At 38.9% G+C, this 18,520-nt stretch overlaps 1 protein-coding gene across 1 annotated transcript; it reads left to right on the top strand.

The window, feature by feature from the left end:
• Nucleotides 1-13,631: 13,631 nt before the first annotated feature.
• On the top strand, nt 13,632-16,836 carry LOC121958170 (galanin receptor type 1-like). Its single transcript, XM_042507040.1, has 3 exons — nt 13,632-14,346; nt 14,664-14,729; nt 16,430-16,836. The coding sequence occupies exons 1-3, from the start codon at nt 13,693-13,695 to the stop codon at nt 16,781-16,783; spliced, it is 1,074 nt and encodes a 357-aa protein (XP_042362974.1). The 5' UTR covers nt 13,632-13,692; the 3' UTR covers nt 16,784-16,836.
• The last annotated feature ends 1,684 nt before the right edge of the window (nt 16,837-18,520 follow it).

The raw sequence follows: 18,520 nt of genomic DNA, 5'->3' as shown, positions 1-18,520 counted from the left end.
TGGTTTATTATTCATGTTTCACTTGCGTACCTGCTTGTTTGTTGTGGACATTTTATCAGCATTAAATTTTGCTTTTTGTTTGTATACCTGCTTGTTTTGTTCCGCGTTTGGGTCCTCATCCTGACCTCACCTGTGACACAAAGTGGCAGTATATGACAAGATGGGAGTGAGAACAGGTTCAAAATCTGTATGTTATTATAAATCATACATACATTATACGTGCATAAACCGATGCCAAAAGCGTTCTTTCGTAGTGGTATAATATACCACCGGACAGTGTCAGTATGTAACTCGGTCAGATGGCCCCATTGCGGCGTAATGATACGCAGACAAGTGGCATCAGTTCATAAAAGCTTTTGTCACAGGCAGCAGTATGATACGCTGCTGGATGGCATCAGTTTGGAACTCTGCCATGGAGGTGGATGAGTCACAAAAACCCAGGACTTTTTGGTGTTTGTTGGTCTTGAACAGTGATCTGCAGCTTGGCAGCTGTCTCACCATCATCAACTCCTCCTTCCGAAAACAAAGTCAGCTGGTATGTTTGTTCTCAGAGCTACGTGACTTTAGAAACATTGAAATGATACAGATGAAATGCACAAATATAACATATGTGTGATTTGCATAAATGTACAAAGCCAACATTTTCTGCTGGTGACTGGACTAGGATTAAAGATTGTTTTGTAAACCACTGTTCCCAAAGTCAAGTAGATTTTTGTCATTGTCTCTGGTGCATAATTTCAATTATCCCTCAGTGTTTGGCTGTGCAACTTTAGATTTTGTTTGTACCACATTTCAACACTAGAAAGATTCCTGGATGTGTTGTTTCACCCGCAGCGGCTGCAGCAGCCAGCGAACAAAGCGGGATCTGTTGCAGGGTGAGTTGTGTTAGAAAACACCCATGCAGCATCAGAATATTAATATTTTAGAACAGTTGACTTGTTGTTACAGCTGCTTCGTTTTTCAAGTTAGAGAGTAACTTTTAGAGTTCAAAAAATAAAACTGTGTGGCAACAGATGAATGAAGTTTTCATTTGGCAGAACATATGACAAAAGCAAGCTTAGGAGCATTTTAGAAAGTGCAAGAATCTCAGGAATACGATTTTGTCCTACTGCCTTCATGATGTAGCAAAAATCCAGATGAGCATTATAACAAGAGAAATTTTAAAGTTTGAAAAACTGATTTAGGTTTTGCTTTTGCATTTGAGAGGCAGCAAAACATTCAGATGTATATTGGACAAAAAAAATAAAGGCCAATTTGTCAGGAGAAAATGTTGTCACTGTACGTTTCTGCAAACCATGGATATTTACGCCTGAAGCGTTCATGCTTATCATATCGAAAAAGTGATTTAGTATATGAGCTGACTTTTTAACAAGTCATTGCTGTGTTTTTACTACCAAATGTGGGTATTTTTAGTGACCCATTGCTGTTTTTCCGTTGAGGAAAGTGCTACGAAAGGCAGTTGTAATTTGAGTCATTGCTGTGTTATCCAGCAGCTTTTTACCCGGTACATGTGGGTGTTTTAGTGACCTATCACTGTGTTTCCAGTGGCTTTTTAGCCACCAAACACAGGCGACTTTTAGCAAATCAATGCTGTTTCTCCACTAGAGATGGTACCACAAAAACTGGTTGATTTTGCTCTGACATTGATGGCCTCTCTAGCTGGAACCGTGCAAACAAATTGTGTTATTTGAAGCCCAAACATGATTCTTTCCTAACCATAACCACGTGTTTTTTGTGCCTAAACTCAACACGTTAACCACAATGCTGCTGATATGCACAAAAAAGTTTCTATCCATTACATAAAAAATACAAATGCATTGCCAGTGCTAACATTTTGTCTGGTGATTAGGTTGAATAACAACCAGAAAATATGTAAATCCTCCAAATACTAATTTAAAAGAATATATGTAGAATATTTTTTATATTTCTCACAAAGAAAGCAGACAATATGAGATAGTTATAGAGGGACAGATTCCTGAGTGATTTTTATTCGTGACTGACCATGTTTCCTCAGATGCAGCGTATGAACAGCTGCATGATGTGAGACACATAATGAAAAATACTTGACCTGCTTTCCATTTACGGACCTTCACAGAGGTACAGTGTGTGCTAAACCTCGAAATGAGAGGATGAGAAATGCCTCTCCACTTTCATGCTGGTATCACTCAGCTTCATTACAGGATAATGCTGGTGGGGTCTAATCATGTTTCTCTCTTTTCCCTCCTGCTGATGTCTGCACACAGTCAGTTAACCGGACACATAGGGACCTATTTTTCTCCCATCAGATTAAACTCTTTTTTTAAGTTTTCCTATTATGCATGATAAATGCCTGAGATGAAAATGAAAATCCACAGACAGAAAATGAAAATCCCAGAAATCTCTGAGAGAAAAAATCTGAGCAGAAAACATATCGCATCCACATCATCCACAATAATTTTCGTTAGTAAGTTAACAGAACATAGTTTTTTATTTAAAGTTTAACACTGAGGTAAATCTACTAAAATTAACCATTTACTGTAAGTGACAGTAAGCTAACAATCAAATGTGGTTGTGACATGTTTTGCAAATGGAGAATTTAATAGACTTTTACAACTATGATCTTCTTTAATATTGCTTATATATATGTTCAATATATATATATATATATATATATATGTGTGTGTGTATATATATATATATATATATATATATATGTTCATTGCTATGCTGACAGCTTTTACAACAAAGTCAGCCTCTTTTGTCAAGGCTGAAGTATCTCAACAACTTGTATGGATTGCCATTAAATTTGGATCAGGCATTTCTGGTCCCCAGAAGATGAATTCTAATAAAAGTTGGGGATCCCTAATTTTTACCTTTCAAGCCACCTGCAGGTCAAAGTGCCTTTTACTTATTTAGCGAAATGTGTCAATATCTACCATATGCATTAACACATTCATGGTCGCCAGAGGATGAGCTCACATGTTTTTATGATCCCTGACTTTTCTAACAGTGCAATCAGAGGGTTTCTTATTTGTAGTTTTAAAAAAATATTTAATATCTCTTTTTTGATAACTCAATGCATCTCTTCAGGATGAATTGTAGGCCTATAAAATTATCCTGTGATTTCATTTAGTGCCATAATCAGGTCAAAAATTAATTTGTAAACATGATAACATTTAATTGTGAGATTAAATTACATTTTCTGAAATGACTTGTGTGTGAAACAGCAAACACATTCTGAAGTTAACATAATACTGAGCAAATTATGTTTTGTTTAAACATAAAGAGGAAATGTTGCTAATTAACATATCTGGCAAGTCCCAAAAATGTTAATACTGAATGTAGAAGCAATGTAAAACAGACAACGGTAGTTCATTTGTCTTCCGCCAAAAACAGTCTTGCATTACAGTATTCACATGTAGAGACCAAAGCAATTTTTTCTAACTTCTCTATTAAAATGTAACCAAAATCACGATCTTCCCCTGATCTTGACCAAAATACTTTTGTTGCCAAAACCTCAGACAGAAGTTCAGGTATCTAATTCCTGCAATTTGCACGCCCACCGCCGTCCTCCTCAACCACCTCCCTGTGAAGCCTACATGGTACATGAATATAGCGTTTTGTTACCAGAAAGAAACATTGTCTCCAAATGAAATCCAGGCAGCAATTACATCTCCACAACACCACAATTATGCAAGTCAAGCAATTCAAATTATTTCTTGTTATACTTTAAAAGCTATTGACAGTACAGCACTTGAAGGTGTGCATTTTGAGTAAATGTCAGTAAGTCTCCTGAGGAGAAATCTAAGTTAAACATAAAGTGAATTTAATGGACTTGAATAAAAAACAACTATATTCTTCATTAACATTGCTCACATTGAGTTTTAATACCACAGTTTGGTGAATCATTTGAACCAGATCCACTGAGCACCAGGTGAAGTGATGGTATTTACACTCATACAAGATTATTCATCTTCTGGCAGCTTCATGTGCTTTAAATAGAGAGCATTCAGCAGAACGTAGACATGATGATTCAGAGAAAAACTAAATCCTCGTAAAAGTGGAGAAACTCAAGGCCTTCGTTTGAACTCGTCCGCTGAGGAATCCTGAATATGAAAGTGGGAGAAACATGAGCGCTCATATCATTGAAGTATGGAAGCAACATAGCTGCAACATAGTTCCCTGTATAAACACAGTAAAGTGGGGATAGACTCAGAGGGAGACATGTTTGTCCACTCTGCCTTGGACACAGAGCTCCTCCTGTTCGTCCCGCAGGGCCGAGCCTCGGCGCAGCACCCACGGGCCTCACAGAAGTAGGGTACAGGAATGCAGAGAGTGGGCTGACCACACTGCTTGTGCCCTCGTGTCCAGAAGAGTCTTGGATTTGTTCCTGAGGCTGGAAGGTCGAGGCAGAGTGCACGGCGAAACAATAGCGGCCATTGCGAGAGAGCTGTGGGACACAAACACGGGAGATATCCTTGAACCCCGGCAGGAATGTCGATCTAGACCAAAGACGCCCACTGGGAGAGGCAGCTGAATATCTATCTGCCGTTGGAGAGAGAGGCCGAAAGAAAGCCTCTCTCTGTTCTGTCACATGTGCAGAAACTGGACATAAAGTCAGTTTTGGCTTTTACTGTCATTAGTTAAAACTTTTTAATAACTTCTGTGAGAGTTCAGACACAGCCATCAGCCCGGACGCTCTCTCAATGAGTTTGATATTCTCATGTTTTCATCTACAGAGAGGGCGACTTGAGCTTAAAGATTTTGTTTCCCTCTTTGTGAGCTGTTACTAACCTGCGAGACTGAGAAATTAAGCCAGCATGGAAGTGCAAAAAAACTGCAGTTCCTGGATGTTTTGAGAATATAGTAACATTTTCTGTTTCATAACTGAGAACGCTACAATAGAATAATATCTATTTTGGCTCTAAAATAGCAAATAAACATTCTGTGCATCCAAAAAATCAGGCTCCTATTTATTGTCTGTGGCTCCAGACTTCATACTTTATGAAATCACTCATTTGAGAGTCTTGTTTCTGGCTTTGAGCAAGAGCAGCTTGTGTTCACAAATATTGATTGAACTTTCCGAGTCCATAGAATAATATATTGGAACTGTTACTCGTTGAGGAGATTTAAGGTTGGAGCATTCATCACTTTTATTGTGTCTCATAGAATCACATACGGTTCGAGGAGCAGCCATCAAAAGCAATGAAACCATTTGTCAAAGAGTCTTGAAATGCATCAAAACTTGTTATTCAGTCAGAATAAATCCTCCTGACCCTGAGAGCTGCTGTTACACAACAACATTCACTGAGATTTGCTGGCACTCAAGAGGAGTATTTGTTTTATGAAAGCCTTGAAATCTACAGATTTCATCCGACGGTATTGCATAAATTGATTGCTGAAGTGTCAAATTGCTTTGTTTGACTTATTTTTCTCAGATCCAGCAGGGATGAAAAAGACTCACTAAAACAAGAGTCCGTCTTGATCGCGTCCCCCTAATTGTCTGTGAGAGTGAAAAGCCTTTGTGTTGCTGTGTGTCTTTGTCACCCTGCATGACCTCTTCACATCTCATCCAGTCCCTGCAGCCTATAGATGACAACATATCTATGATGCTCAGCGGCTGATGTCATCAGTCAGTAGACGCTCGGGCCGAGAAAAAGTCTCTCCACTTCCTCCTTTTCATGAAACATCTAGTTGTGTCTGAATTTACACTCTGTATTCTATAAATAAAGAGCAGCGCCTTTAAAGCCGACAAAACCTCGATGCTCTGCTGATTTTCTGACGCACTTTGTGTCTTCATTGTCTCTGATAATTCCCATTGTTTGAACTAATAGGATCAGCTGTAAGATGTGAATGGTTTCTTTTCCCACAGTGCGTCCTCACAGCGATCCTTTTGGCCGGTAAACAACTCAATGCAAATGTCTTGGTGGTAGAGAGCCAGCGATTCCATCAACATTTGGCAGGAGCCGCCGCGCAGCGCTCGGGCATAATGCTATCATTTGTTTAGCATCTCAACAATATCATGCTCTCTTGTTTCAAACGGAGGCCCAGAGGATATTTTTGAGCCACGGCTGCTACAAATAAAAGATTGTTGCAAATAGGAGAGTTTTACTGATTTTAGATGTCAGAAAAGAAGTTGATTATCATTTTACTTTTCTTTTAGTCGTTTTTTCTTCATTTCTGTCTTTGCAGTCATCTTTCGAGCTTCGCTGCACCATCAGACATGTTCAAGAAAAGTATGACAAACTACAAATGGATGTAATTTCAGGCATTTTTAGGTAATATGGGCATCTCAGCCCAGTCCGTCATATTGGGCAGCCAGCTAAAAATGGTCACGACTTTCTCTGTGTCATTTTGACATATACTGACCAAAAATGTAACACTTTTTTGGTTTTAATTCGCTTTTTTTCCAGGTTTAAGTTAAAGACATTTTCTTTGCACTTAATAGATATATTTCCCTCAAGTTTTGGTCACAAATTAGTTAAAATTCAGTGTCAGTAAGAAGGTCTCACCTGACAGATGTGACGCATCGAGATGCTGATTAAACAGCTTCATTAGAGGACAGATGTGTCATTAGAGGACAGGTGTGTCTCGGGAGGTCACACTAAAAGGCTGCTCACTCTTGAGGGAGTGTCTTGTTCAGCATTTTATCTTGGTGCAGAAGGGGTCTTCAGTAAAATGGGGTCACTGGTTAGATTTAGGCAACAAAGGGACTTGGTAAGGGTTAAGAAAAGGCTGTGGTTGACATTAGTCATGTTATGTGGCTTAGATGTTCTGGTTCAGACAACAAAGCTACTTAGTAATGATTAGGAAAAGATTGTGGATGTCCCAAAAAAACATCCAGCTTTAAGTGCCACAGACGCCATGACTGATAATGTTTTTGGTTGGTTTTGAACACCTCTTTTGTGGGTCAAAATCTGGAGTTTGTGTGATCCATAAACCTCCACCCTGAGCTGACTTTTACACTTTTTAAATTACCTCTGTGGCTCTGAGTGTCTAATAATGATGTGGTAATAATGAATGAAACTGTTGGAAAACCCTGTGTGTCTCACATGGATGCTACATGTTACATTTTGTGTCATTATAGTGACAAAAAAAAAGGATGTTTGAAAGATTATTCTGGCAAAACCTTTAGTTCACCTGTTCTTGAGTCAACAGCAGAGAAAACAGATCAGATTCAGATCAGAATTAGAAAATGAATCACCATACTTCGTACTCACTCTTCTGCCTTACACCTGTGAAATAATGTGCTCAGGAGATTTTCTCACAGAAATTCACGGCGTTCCTTTGATTATCACGCAACATGTGGCACCGGCAGAGATTAAAATCATCCACGCCGCTTCATATTCATTAGATTCGCAGATGTGTTCTCACACAAAAATGGCTTGTTAGGCAGCTGGTGCACCCACAGACAGTATGTGCTTTCAGAACGTGGATCAGATGTCCAATTAATATCTGAATCTTTGTGGCCATGATGACTTTTGTTTCAGAACTTTCTGTTTTAATACAGTTTGGCAGGAATCATTTCACAGGTTTCTCACTGTGCTGGGGATGATTTTCAAGGCTCATGTGGAGTGTAGTTTGAGTTACGGGGCTAACATCTGTTGTTTTTATTGTTTTCATTAATTCCAACACAAAAACATCTGCAGCATCCAGGCATAAGTCATTCTGTCTGAAAAGAGGAAAATATATTCAGGGCCATGTCCAAAAAATATCTGCATGCATCAGCATTTATTGTAAAAAATAAATAAATAAATAAAATTGAAATTAGCAAAAACAGCAACAAAACAACAAACAACAAAACAACAAAAATAGTAATAGTAACAACAAAAAAGACTGCAGATATAAATGTTCATCCAGTGAAATATTATTTACAAATTGAAATGACGCCTTCATTTTCTGAAAATAAAAATAGTTTTGTTTGTTACCTTAGAACAGAAGTTTCCAACCGGTGTAGCCACATGGTCCAGATTTCTCCTCAGTCATTAGTTCAGTGTTCACACATTTGATAAATTACCACATATTCAATTTAATTTCACAAAATGTAAACAGTTGGCTTAGAACACACATGAATAAAACACTGAGAATAAATGGAAACAGCATTTCAAAATAAAAGCTCTGTGCCAGAAATTCACGGCTCTTCAAAACGGCTCTTGACAAACTAAAGCATGTTTCGAGTCGCTTGTGGTCCATTTAGAATGGGCCCACGACCCACCAGTTGGGAACCACTGCCTTAGAATGAGCTGTTTATACTCATATTTGCATGTGGAACTTCTGCAGCAACTTACATGTTGTTCTTCAGAAATAAACAAATCAAACACTGGCTCTAGATATGGCTACGAGGCATACACAGTTATCTACACAAACACACGGCACACTGGGAAAGTTTCAGTTCTGCAGCCTCACTGCTAGATGTCACTAAATCCTACACCACGGCCTTTAAAGACAGATGTTTGATTTGATACATCTGTCTTTAAATCTTTAACTCCAGGCACTCCAAAAGTGCAAACGAGAACATTTAAAAGCCTTTATTATGGTGGCTAAATTATTTTCAAAAAGCCATCATGTTTCATAAATATGAGGTATGCATGTATTCATAACTGAAAAGGATGAATCTACATGCACAAAATGCTGCAGCATGATAATATTTTCTATTATTTCCTTCTTAATGTCCCCGTGGATGTTTTCCTGATAAGGACCTTGTAGGTTAAAACAATACATCAATAAAAATATCAGTTCGTTGCACAGGCAACCTCTTTTTTCCTTAAAAATGTTTTTTTGTTGATGAAACCGTGAACCTGCGACAAGTCTGCACTTCAGACTTTACACTCCTGCTGATGAAATGAACCAAGCTTGTTATTTTCTTCCCTGTTGAAGAGCGCAGTGCGTTATGTTTATTTACTGCATCAACAATCTCATGGGAGAACATGCTGCTCCCTTCACTACTGAATGAATTTTTCAGCTGAAGGTGTGTTTGACATGCAGAGCAAGTGACTTCAGATGCCATGTTTGCAAAAAGCACGTTCCCAGCACAAATTAATATTTCACCTCAATATTTTATGGACTGCTATGTTGACTCCTACATGTACAGTATGTGGTCACGTGTACATGTGACTGAGTAAACAAATGTAATCTGCGTTTTCTTCAGATGGCAGTCAGGCTCAGGACGTGCTTGGTAGCTGTGTGTGTGTGTGTGTGTGTGTGACATGTTGAACATATTTATCTGCAGTAAATAAAGGTTAAGAAAGAAATGTCCTCTGATAACAGAGCTGTTTGTCTTTGCACTTCTTGACACGGCGTCATTTGAAGGAGCTGAATCTCAATCTGATGACTGAGGCAAACCTCCCTCACTCCCTCTACTGCCGGTGTGAGGAACTGCCACGTTCATACAGCAGGTGGACAAAATACCATAAACACCTGATGATTTAATCAGATTCAAAAGCCTGCAATTGACACTTATGGCGCACCACCGAGACCGTGTTAGAGAGGTGTTAAAATAAATTAACCAACGCCTTTTTGAGTCACAGCGTAAACACAAAAAAATCAACATAATACTTCACAAATACATAATTCTCGTGCTGTGTCGTGCAAATATCTGGCTCTGCTGAATTTGGCTTAACAGCAGATTGTCCAGTGGTGGAAAGTAACCTAGAACATTTACTCAAGTAATCATTATCTGACCAAAACAGAGCAAGGCGAGCACCGTGGACTTTCAGCGTCAAATGACATTCTGTGGCTCTCAGCCCTTTACCCCGTAAGGTGAAATGATTGGAGTAAATGGATGTGCTGCTGCTGTGGTCTCCTCTCAGGGCTTAGTGTCATGGTAACAACAGGCCTGAATTTGGATCTGAGGTAAAGAGCTAATCACCTGAGAGGAGGAGCAGCAGGGTCCAAAGCAGCTTATCTTCTCAGGTCCTAAACAAGGTTGGCAGGAAGACCACAGAGGTGGGAGGAGATGATGCAGTGATACTTTGTGCTTTGACAATATGATATTATGACAGCTGAAACAGAAAATCTAAGACTTCATCAGTCCGCTCCAAGAAATAGCTCACCCACAGAATGAACATTTGTACATCTATTATGTTGAATGAAGATTAAAAAAAAGATAAAAATCTTCATAAAAGAATTCTCATTTAACAACAGCAGAACATCCCTTAACAAACTCTAGCAAATCGTGTAGTTTAATCCAAGTGTCATTTATCCAGATATGTGCACAACACTTGCCAAACACGTTTTTGCTAAATCCTTTGTTTTTCAAGATGCTTCCACATTGCAGCTGCACTTGTCCTCTGTGCGCAGGCTAATTATTAAAAACACTGCATGGCAATGTATTCTCATACAAAGATTTGTATGATATCCTACAAAAATTCACACACAGCAGTTCAAATGATCCAGTAAATGATCCTACAATTAATCACCTCCGTGACTCTATGTACTTTACGTGAAGTTATGTAGTTCACATTAAATTCTGGAGGTTGGGTTTAGGAAAAGAGACATTGAAAGCACAAGGTTTCAAACATGAGTCTCCTGGGAAAATCGTGTGTTTTGTGACCCCAACCTTAGCTTGTATGAGACTGATTCTTCCTTTTTACTATATCAGTGAAAGTTTTAGCCAATTCGCACATCTGTGGGAAATACTGAGGGTACATCTGGATAAATGATTCCTGGGCTATACTGCGCGAGCTGTGTGAGAGTTTGTAAATGGATCTTTGATATAGTTTTGCTGTTGTTTTGGACCCCTATGACTTTGACCTTTCTTTTTCTTTAGATTCTTGTTCACCGTGGAAGCATGCATGAAAAATGCTTTTCTCACAATTTCAGTGTAACACAGGGTGAGTAATAGATAAACTAAGAACCTTTTAGTGTTTTTTGAATTATGCGAACTGAATGACAATGTTAACACAATAAAATAGCATGGCTGAAAAACAAAAACAACAACAAAAAAACCCCAACAGACTTATGGGCCATTTTTACATTTGGAATCTTTAAAACGAATCAGGTATTTCCCTTTATATTATATGCTTTTTTCCCCCCTCTGTTTGGAAAATCAAACGTATTGAGTGTGGCTGCGTAAACAGCAGCCAGAATCTCTCAAGCTGTGTTTGTCAGGAGGGACAAGTCTCTGGTACAGGGTGCATACCAGTGAGGGGTTTGAACTGTCACTGGCAGGCTATTTTGGTGGTTTAAGGAAGGTTCTCCACCACTGTAAGATTCAGGCAAAACTTTTACCAAATAGGTTCAACCTGTAATAGACTGCGAAAACGAACAGATTTGTACTGTTATCTGCTCTTCACTGAGTTTGTCTCCTATTGCTTTATGTTCATATTATATTGGAAAAGCCCACATAAAACCCATAAAACCTTAAATTACAAAAAGAAAAAAGAACAAACATATAGTATTCAATAAATAGTAAGTGAAAGCGTTTTTGAAGACTGAACAGAAAAATAAATAAACCTTCAGACAGTCAGGACCAAAACTTTTACATTAAAATCTTTTAATTAGTCAGACATATTGGTGTTGACCTCATTGGTTCTTCACAGGGGCCGAAGCAATAAAAAAAGGCAGATTACACCTGACACTACACATGTACACAATAAATGAAGAGAAATACATGAGAAATAAATATTATTCCCTCATATAAGACAAATGAGTGCCTGAAGAATTTTTATTACCCTTTTTAAGAGCACTTTCTTTCCACCAATCTCCAGATTTTAAGGGATCTTATTCTCAGAAGGGGATAATTCAGCACCACGGACAGCGCCCAGAATGCAACAGGACAGTTTATAATATCTCTAAAACAGATGTGGCATTGTTACGCTTCTGCAGGAATAATTGCAGTATTTCTCGGAAAATAGCCTGCTGTCTCAAGGCTTCAGTGTGCCTTTCTTCTCCCCGGCAGAAAGATGGATAGCATCTCGGTCGATGAAGTAAAAAGTTGCCATGGAAACTTCAGGCTGCTTCAGGACATGAACCAATTACAAAACAACTGCCAGGCTCTCCGAAGTACAATAAGCCTGCAATATAATGACTGTCATTAATTCTTAAAGTTCAAAACCATCATCTACCATATCATCTTCATGAAGCTTTGGGTCTGATAGCGTCTGTGCTGATTTCACCTGATTGACACAAGCAAATTAACAAGACGTTTATAAACAACAACAGCTTTAAATGTGTACAATCGTCTGAGGACAAGTGGACTTCAAGATAACATCAGCTTCTGCTCTCAGGTTACATAGCATTTGCATCATCTCCGTCGTCATTTCCAGATGGTTATCCCTCAAACAGATCTCTCGGCATTGGTCCGGCTGAGATTCACATGCTTGCATAATGACAATACAGATGTTCTCAGACCTGTTCAGAGCAGATCAATAACACAGGCTGAAGGCCAAAGATGATCAGTGGAGATGAGAAAAATGATAAAGATTTTCTAGCTGAGTTTGTGCATTTTCACTTAGAAGAAAAAGCAATTTTCGAAGAATTATATCAAAATATTTCTATCAGGAAAATATTATCTATATATTTAATTTTAAATCAGAAAAATTAAAGGTCCAATCCACTAATTTTATATTGCATTTCCATAAGTTTTGGAGACTTCTGAAAGGCAGATTTTCGAATCAGATTTTTCATTATATGTAAACATACAACAACATTATTGACAGCAACTCTCTGTCTGTTGCAAAAACAAACAAAAAAAGCATTAAAGAGCCAAGCAGTAAAATAGTGCAATATAAAAGACAATCATAATAAATAAGAGCACAGTTAAAAAGCAACACTGCTGATAAATAAATGACAGTGAGGTAATTACCTAATAACTTAAGTAGTTCATAAAACCAGAATTAAAATCTCACTGACATTCAAGTCATGGTCAAGACAGGTATGAGCAATAAAATCAAGTTTAACTGTGCTAGGGAGCTTTTAATATTCCAATTTAACTATTATTGGTTGTATTGTCATGAAATTTTGTTTGTGAATTTTCTAGAGATAATTCTGTAACTTTAAAAAAAGTTACATTGTGAACACACAAATGGATGAGCGGGGATCTAAGTGGTACTGGACTATCTCACCTGCACATGTATATGTTGTATCCAACATGCATATAATAACTGTCAGTGTATTATGAACTACACTGAATTAGGTCAGATCCCTTGTCTATTCCAATAGACATAGCTTTTGTAGGATGTCTATATCTATGATTACTGACATATGAATCCACCCCAAAGCACAAACTTATAAATTGGGATGTCTGTAAGCCAATCACAGTGCTCCACATCATCTAAAGTGGACTGCAGTGGAGCCAAGTCCCCTTTTTAACAAGCATGGTCAACTATGTGGACAGGAGGAGGAGAAAGGTACGTTTCAGTCTGTAAATCATAGTTTTAAAGTACATAATTTGTATTTAGACTGTGTTTACAGTAAACATAAGATGTGATATTCCTTTCTGTTTTCTTTAGTAGCATTTAAACCGCTGAAACCTCTGAAAGTATGTATGAGGATTTCTGTTTATACCGGTTTCAGTGGCTGCAGGTCACTGGAAACACTGGAAAGGTATTGGTGGGATCTGCTGCGCACAGTGTGGTGACGTTGACTCTGAAGGCAGGGAGCAGCCTTCAAATGCATCCATCCAACATTTATTCAAGAGCACCAACCTGAGCTTCACGTGGAGGATGCTCCATTTACATCAACATGTAAATTTTGGAAAATAGCCGAAAAAAGATGGAGCAACAGGTGGAAAACCAAAGTCAGCCTTTTAACAACAACACCGTGAGGCTGCCAGCTAAACCTATCCTGGGGATGGGTGTAGATAACTTTATTTCTCTCCTGATATTTGGACTTATTTTCATCCTCGGGGTGCTCGGGAACACCATGGTGATCGCGGTGCTCGCGCGCAGCAAACCGGGACAGCCGAGGAGCACAACCAACATCTTCATCCTCAACCTGAGCGTGGCGGACCTGTCCTACCTCCTCTTCTGCGTCCCCTTCCAGTCCACCATCTACATGCTGCCCACATGGGTGCTGGGAGCGTTCATCTGCAAGTTCATCCACTACTTCTTCACCGTGTCCATGCTGGTCAGTATTTTCACGCTGTCGGCGATGTCCGTGGACCGGTACGTGGCCATCGTCCACGCCAGGAAATCCTCTTGGATCCGGGTGGGGAGGCACGCCATGCTCGGAGTGATGCTCATCTGGATCCTGTCTCTGGTCATGGCAGCGCCCGTTGCGCACTACCAGAGCATCGTGGAGAGGGAGGACAACAGCACTTTCTGCTGGGAGGTCTGGCCGGAACACCAGAGGAAAGTTTACGTGATGTGCACTTTTGTTTTCGGATACCTGCTGCCGCTCACTCTGATATCTGTCTGCTATGCAAAGGTGAGTGCGCATGAATGAGAGTGGATGGATGCGCGTAAATCTGAGGTGTTGATGGATGATTGTCACAGTTTGGAGTCATTACGCAGCACATTTTAATGGAAACGTGATGCAAAATTCTGCCTTTAATCCCCAAACAGTGGTTTGGACTTAACAAATGAAACATTAATTGTCAAAGCAGTTGCATGAATCTGTGTGCAATGTTTCATTGTGTGCAAAGGTGTTAAAATAACGCTGATGGCAGGTGCTGCATTGATTGATTACCCCTCTTTAAAAAAGGAGCCAAATAACAACCATTTATCGAACTGTCATTGTTGCAGGTTTTAAACCATCTGCGCAAAAAGCTGAAGAATGTCTCCAAAAAATCCGAGCTCTCCAAAAGGAAGGTTGGTGAGAGCTTGTTTTGTCTCCATTAATGTGCAACATGTTATACATTAATGATAACAGTGTAGGGTTGTGACTAATTTTCATTGTTGATTATTTTCTCGATTAATCAGTTGGCTGTTTGATCTATAAAATGTCAGAAAATGGTGAAAATGTTGATCAGTCTTTCCCCAAATACCAAGATGTCTTCAAGGGTCTTGCTTTGTTCACAATCCCAAAATGGATGGATGGTTTTTATTACCTTTTGCCCTTCCATAGACTAAATGATTAATGATTAATTAATGAAAAATATCTCTCACCAGCCCAGTTGCCCAAAGAAAATGATGTGCATTTCTGCAAACCGCAAATATGTTACATTTGTACATGTCATACTTATCATATCAACGTGTCTAAAGTGACGTAATGTTTGAGCTGACTTTGCCACTGGGGGATGGTGGAGGATGTGAATGGAGTTAGCAGCTGTGTTTCCAGGTTAGGCGTTAAATTTGGGTATTTTATAGTGTCCCACTACTGTTTTTCATCAGGACTATTGGCATGAAAAGTGATTTTTTTGGTGTGGACACTTTTCTGTCCTTTTCTCTAGAAAACAAAATATGAGAGACATTGCCAGGCATTATGACAATCATCATATCTGGATATCAGACATATCATGTCATGAGTTGTAAGCAAGAGGCCTGTTACAGTACTTAATAAATTACACATAATTTACCTTAATTGACAAAACCAATAGCAAAAAGTGGGAAAATTACATTGTAAGCAGTGAGGACGGGTGGAGCGATTTGGCAAACACATTCGTTATTCCAATAAATATGTTCTCCATTTTTTTCATCTTGCACTATATATGTCCTTTCTCAGTTTTAGTAGGAAAGACCGTTTTTCCATGTCATGAATCTCAATCATTTCAAGCCAAAAGTGAATGTTTTTTTACATTGTCACGTTTCCTGCTGAGGAAGTGGCACGAAAAGCGATTGTATTTGTTTTTACCAAGACATGGCTGCCTTAGCAGCCGAGATAGTGGCAAGAAAAATGGTTGCTTTTTGCTAAGCTGCATCTCCTGCTGGAATTTTGACACAAAAAGTGTTTTTTTTTTATACCAAGACACCACTTTTTTTTTACTGCTGGGATGCTGCTGGGATAGTACCTTAAAAAGCAGTTAATTTTCTGAAGACGTAGCTGCTTTAACACTGGGGAAAGTGATGCAAAAAGTGGTTGTTATTACAAAGACATTTCTGATTTACCAGCAGTGATAGCAGCATGAAAAGTTTTTTTTTTACAGTGACATTGCTTATATGACCACCAAACAAGTGGTTTTTGTGCCTAAATGTAACCACTTGCATCTATCATGCAACAACATGAAAATGTAACGTATCAATGCTTTGCAAAATTATGCAGTAATGTTTTTTTCTGGTGATTGGGTTGTGCTTGTAGTACTATTTGTATAAATTCTGCTCATCACTGAAACTATGAGTGAGGTCTTGTGCTAAGTGACCTTGTGTGTAAACTCAAGTTGGGAATGAAATGGAGTCTATAGAAATGCACATTTTGTCATCTTGTATTTGAGTATAAAGGACATGGACTAACCAGAAAATACCAGTTTTTCATTTCTCATTATCTTATCAATCATTATCTCATGTTTCTGTTCTTCACAAGACTGCCGAGCTACAGATGTATTTGATCACATTTCGTGACATTTTCTCCACAGACTGCTCAGACCGTCCTGGTGGTGGTCGTGGTCTTCTGTCTGTCCTGGCTGCCTCATCACATCGTCCACCTTTGGGTGGAGTTCGGCTCCTTCCCTCTGAACCAGGCCTCCTTCCTGTTCAGGATGGTGGCTCACTGCTTGGCCTACAGCAACTCCTCCGTCAACCCCATCATCTACGCTTTCCTGTCGGAGAACTTCAGGAACTCCTACAAGCAGGTTTTCTGGTGCCGGCTACCCAGCAAGTGTCCCGTGAACGACACCAGGGAGCCGCGCAGCAGGATGGAGACGGCGCCGTCTACCAACATCAGCGTGACGTACAAAGGTCACGACTCTCAGATCAGTAAAATGCTTTGATATGACTGCTGCTTAGAACATCCACTGTGCTCTGTATAGATGCTGAATTATTAAGGCCAACAATACATATATATATTGATCTATTTGAGATTTTAAAATACAATACTGATATATAGTAGAATTCTTTTTAAAATAAACTGCTGTGGTTGAATTTGGCCACTCATTGGAACAGAGTTTTATCAAACTCAGCAACATTACTGATTGTTTATTTTTATCGCACTTTTAAAACATTTTATTGATAAGATACTGGATGTAGCTATTGTCAGTGTCAGGCACCTTTCATGCTCCAAAGAGCCATGAGAGGAGGCTCACTCACACTCTGCAGCTGAATGAGCAACAAATTATGCTCGAATTCAATAACAAGCAGTCCCTCCAGGATTTTGCAGGATTTGTTTTGGGAAGTTTGCAGTCTAAAAGGACTTATTTCATGAGGGGGATTTCCAAAAAGTCAAAATACATCTACTCTTTATTTTAGTCTTTTTTTTTTTTTTTTGCAATGCAATTGTGGGAGCAGGTAAATATTACGTGAATAGTTGTGTGGGTTTTTTGTATGTTTTTTTTTGTTTTTCACCACAATATTTCATGTTGTGCATCTCTCAAATATAATAAAACTGGATGGCACTTGGATTTTGGTCCTCAAAGCACCAAAAAATACATTTTAAATTTCAACAGCAAAATCTCTTAACAAAAATCATGACGGTTCTCAAGATAATCTACTTTATTGTAAACACTTCCATGTGGGAACTATTTTCTTTGCACCTGAAAATCATATCACCACAGAAGGCAGCATGCATCCACTGATAGTTCATCTAGCACCATTTAGCCATTTAATTATACAACCCAGCCGAGATAATGTAATTTTTTTGGCACTTTGAGCACCACAAGTCGAGTGCCGTCTAGTTCCATTTGGAGAGAAGGCAGACATCTCTACGGCCGATATCCCCAACAATCGGCAGCTCACACCAAAACAATGCAGATTGATAACTAGCACTACAGGTAAGAGGAAAAATATGCATTTTTAATTTTGAGGTGGATCCCCCTTTAAAGTTGGGGCTTGATCATTGTTCAGCATCGGAAAGTAGCCACAGTTGAGCAGCTTTAGTCAGATTAAGAGGAATGAATCACCTTCGATGTCAAACCGATGCACTCAATTATTTTCCGTCTAATTCAGGTCTATTCAAACACAAAAGGCACTGATCTCTTCCTGTGTCACGCTCATCAGGAGATCAGACTCCGATTGTTTGATGTATGTGTAGGTTGAGTTACTATGTACATACTGTATGTTGGCTCTATACCAGAGGACATCACGTACATGTAAATGATAATACAACATTTAAATGTCACAGCAGATAACCGTTCAAATCAAAAGGTAAAGACCCCTCACACCTGAGCTACCACAGACTGTTCACAGAAGGAAAAACAAAGGAGTCGAGGAGGTCTGTATTGTCTGATTTCATTCAAAGAGTTTATATCTGCAGGGAAAAGACATGGCCGTTTGCAAACGTTGTCCTATTTCTCTTTAACCCTTTGATACCTGGATCAACATCACTTTTTTGTGCTGCAAGATGCCTTTCACAAGTATTTAAACTTTTGAACCTCGAGCAAATTGCTTTTATTTAAAAGATGGGAAAAGGGCAATGGGCAACTTTCAAGAAATCAGTAAAGTTAAAAAAAAAAGCTAGAGAAAGTGTCATGGGACTCATGTTTATATTTATTATAGGCACATATTTTTCAGAA

The sequence above is a fragment of the Plectropomus leopardus genome, chromosome 18 (assembly GCF_008729295.1).
Source record: "Plectropomus leopardus isolate mb chromosome 18, YSFRI_Pleo_2.0, whole genome shotgun sequence".
NCBI classification, from domain to species: Eukaryota; Metazoa; Chordata; class Actinopteri; order Perciformes; family Serranidae; genus Plectropomus; species Plectropomus leopardus.
This window is presented reverse-complemented; position numbering and strand designations above follow the sequence as displayed.

Coding starts and splice junctions, on each gene's coding strand:
- LOC121958170 (XM_042507040.1), top strand. CDS start 13,693: ATGGAGCAACAGGTGGAAAACCAAAGTCAGCCTTTTAACAACAACACC. Junction 14,347..14,663: donor TATCTGTCTGCTATGCAAAG/GTGAGTGCGCAT, acceptor TCATTGTTGCAG/GTTTTAAACCATCTGCGCAA. Junction 14,730..16,429: donor CCGAGCTCTCCAAAAGGAAG/GTTGGTGAGAGC, acceptor TTTTCTCCACAG/ACTGCTCAGACCGTCCTGGT.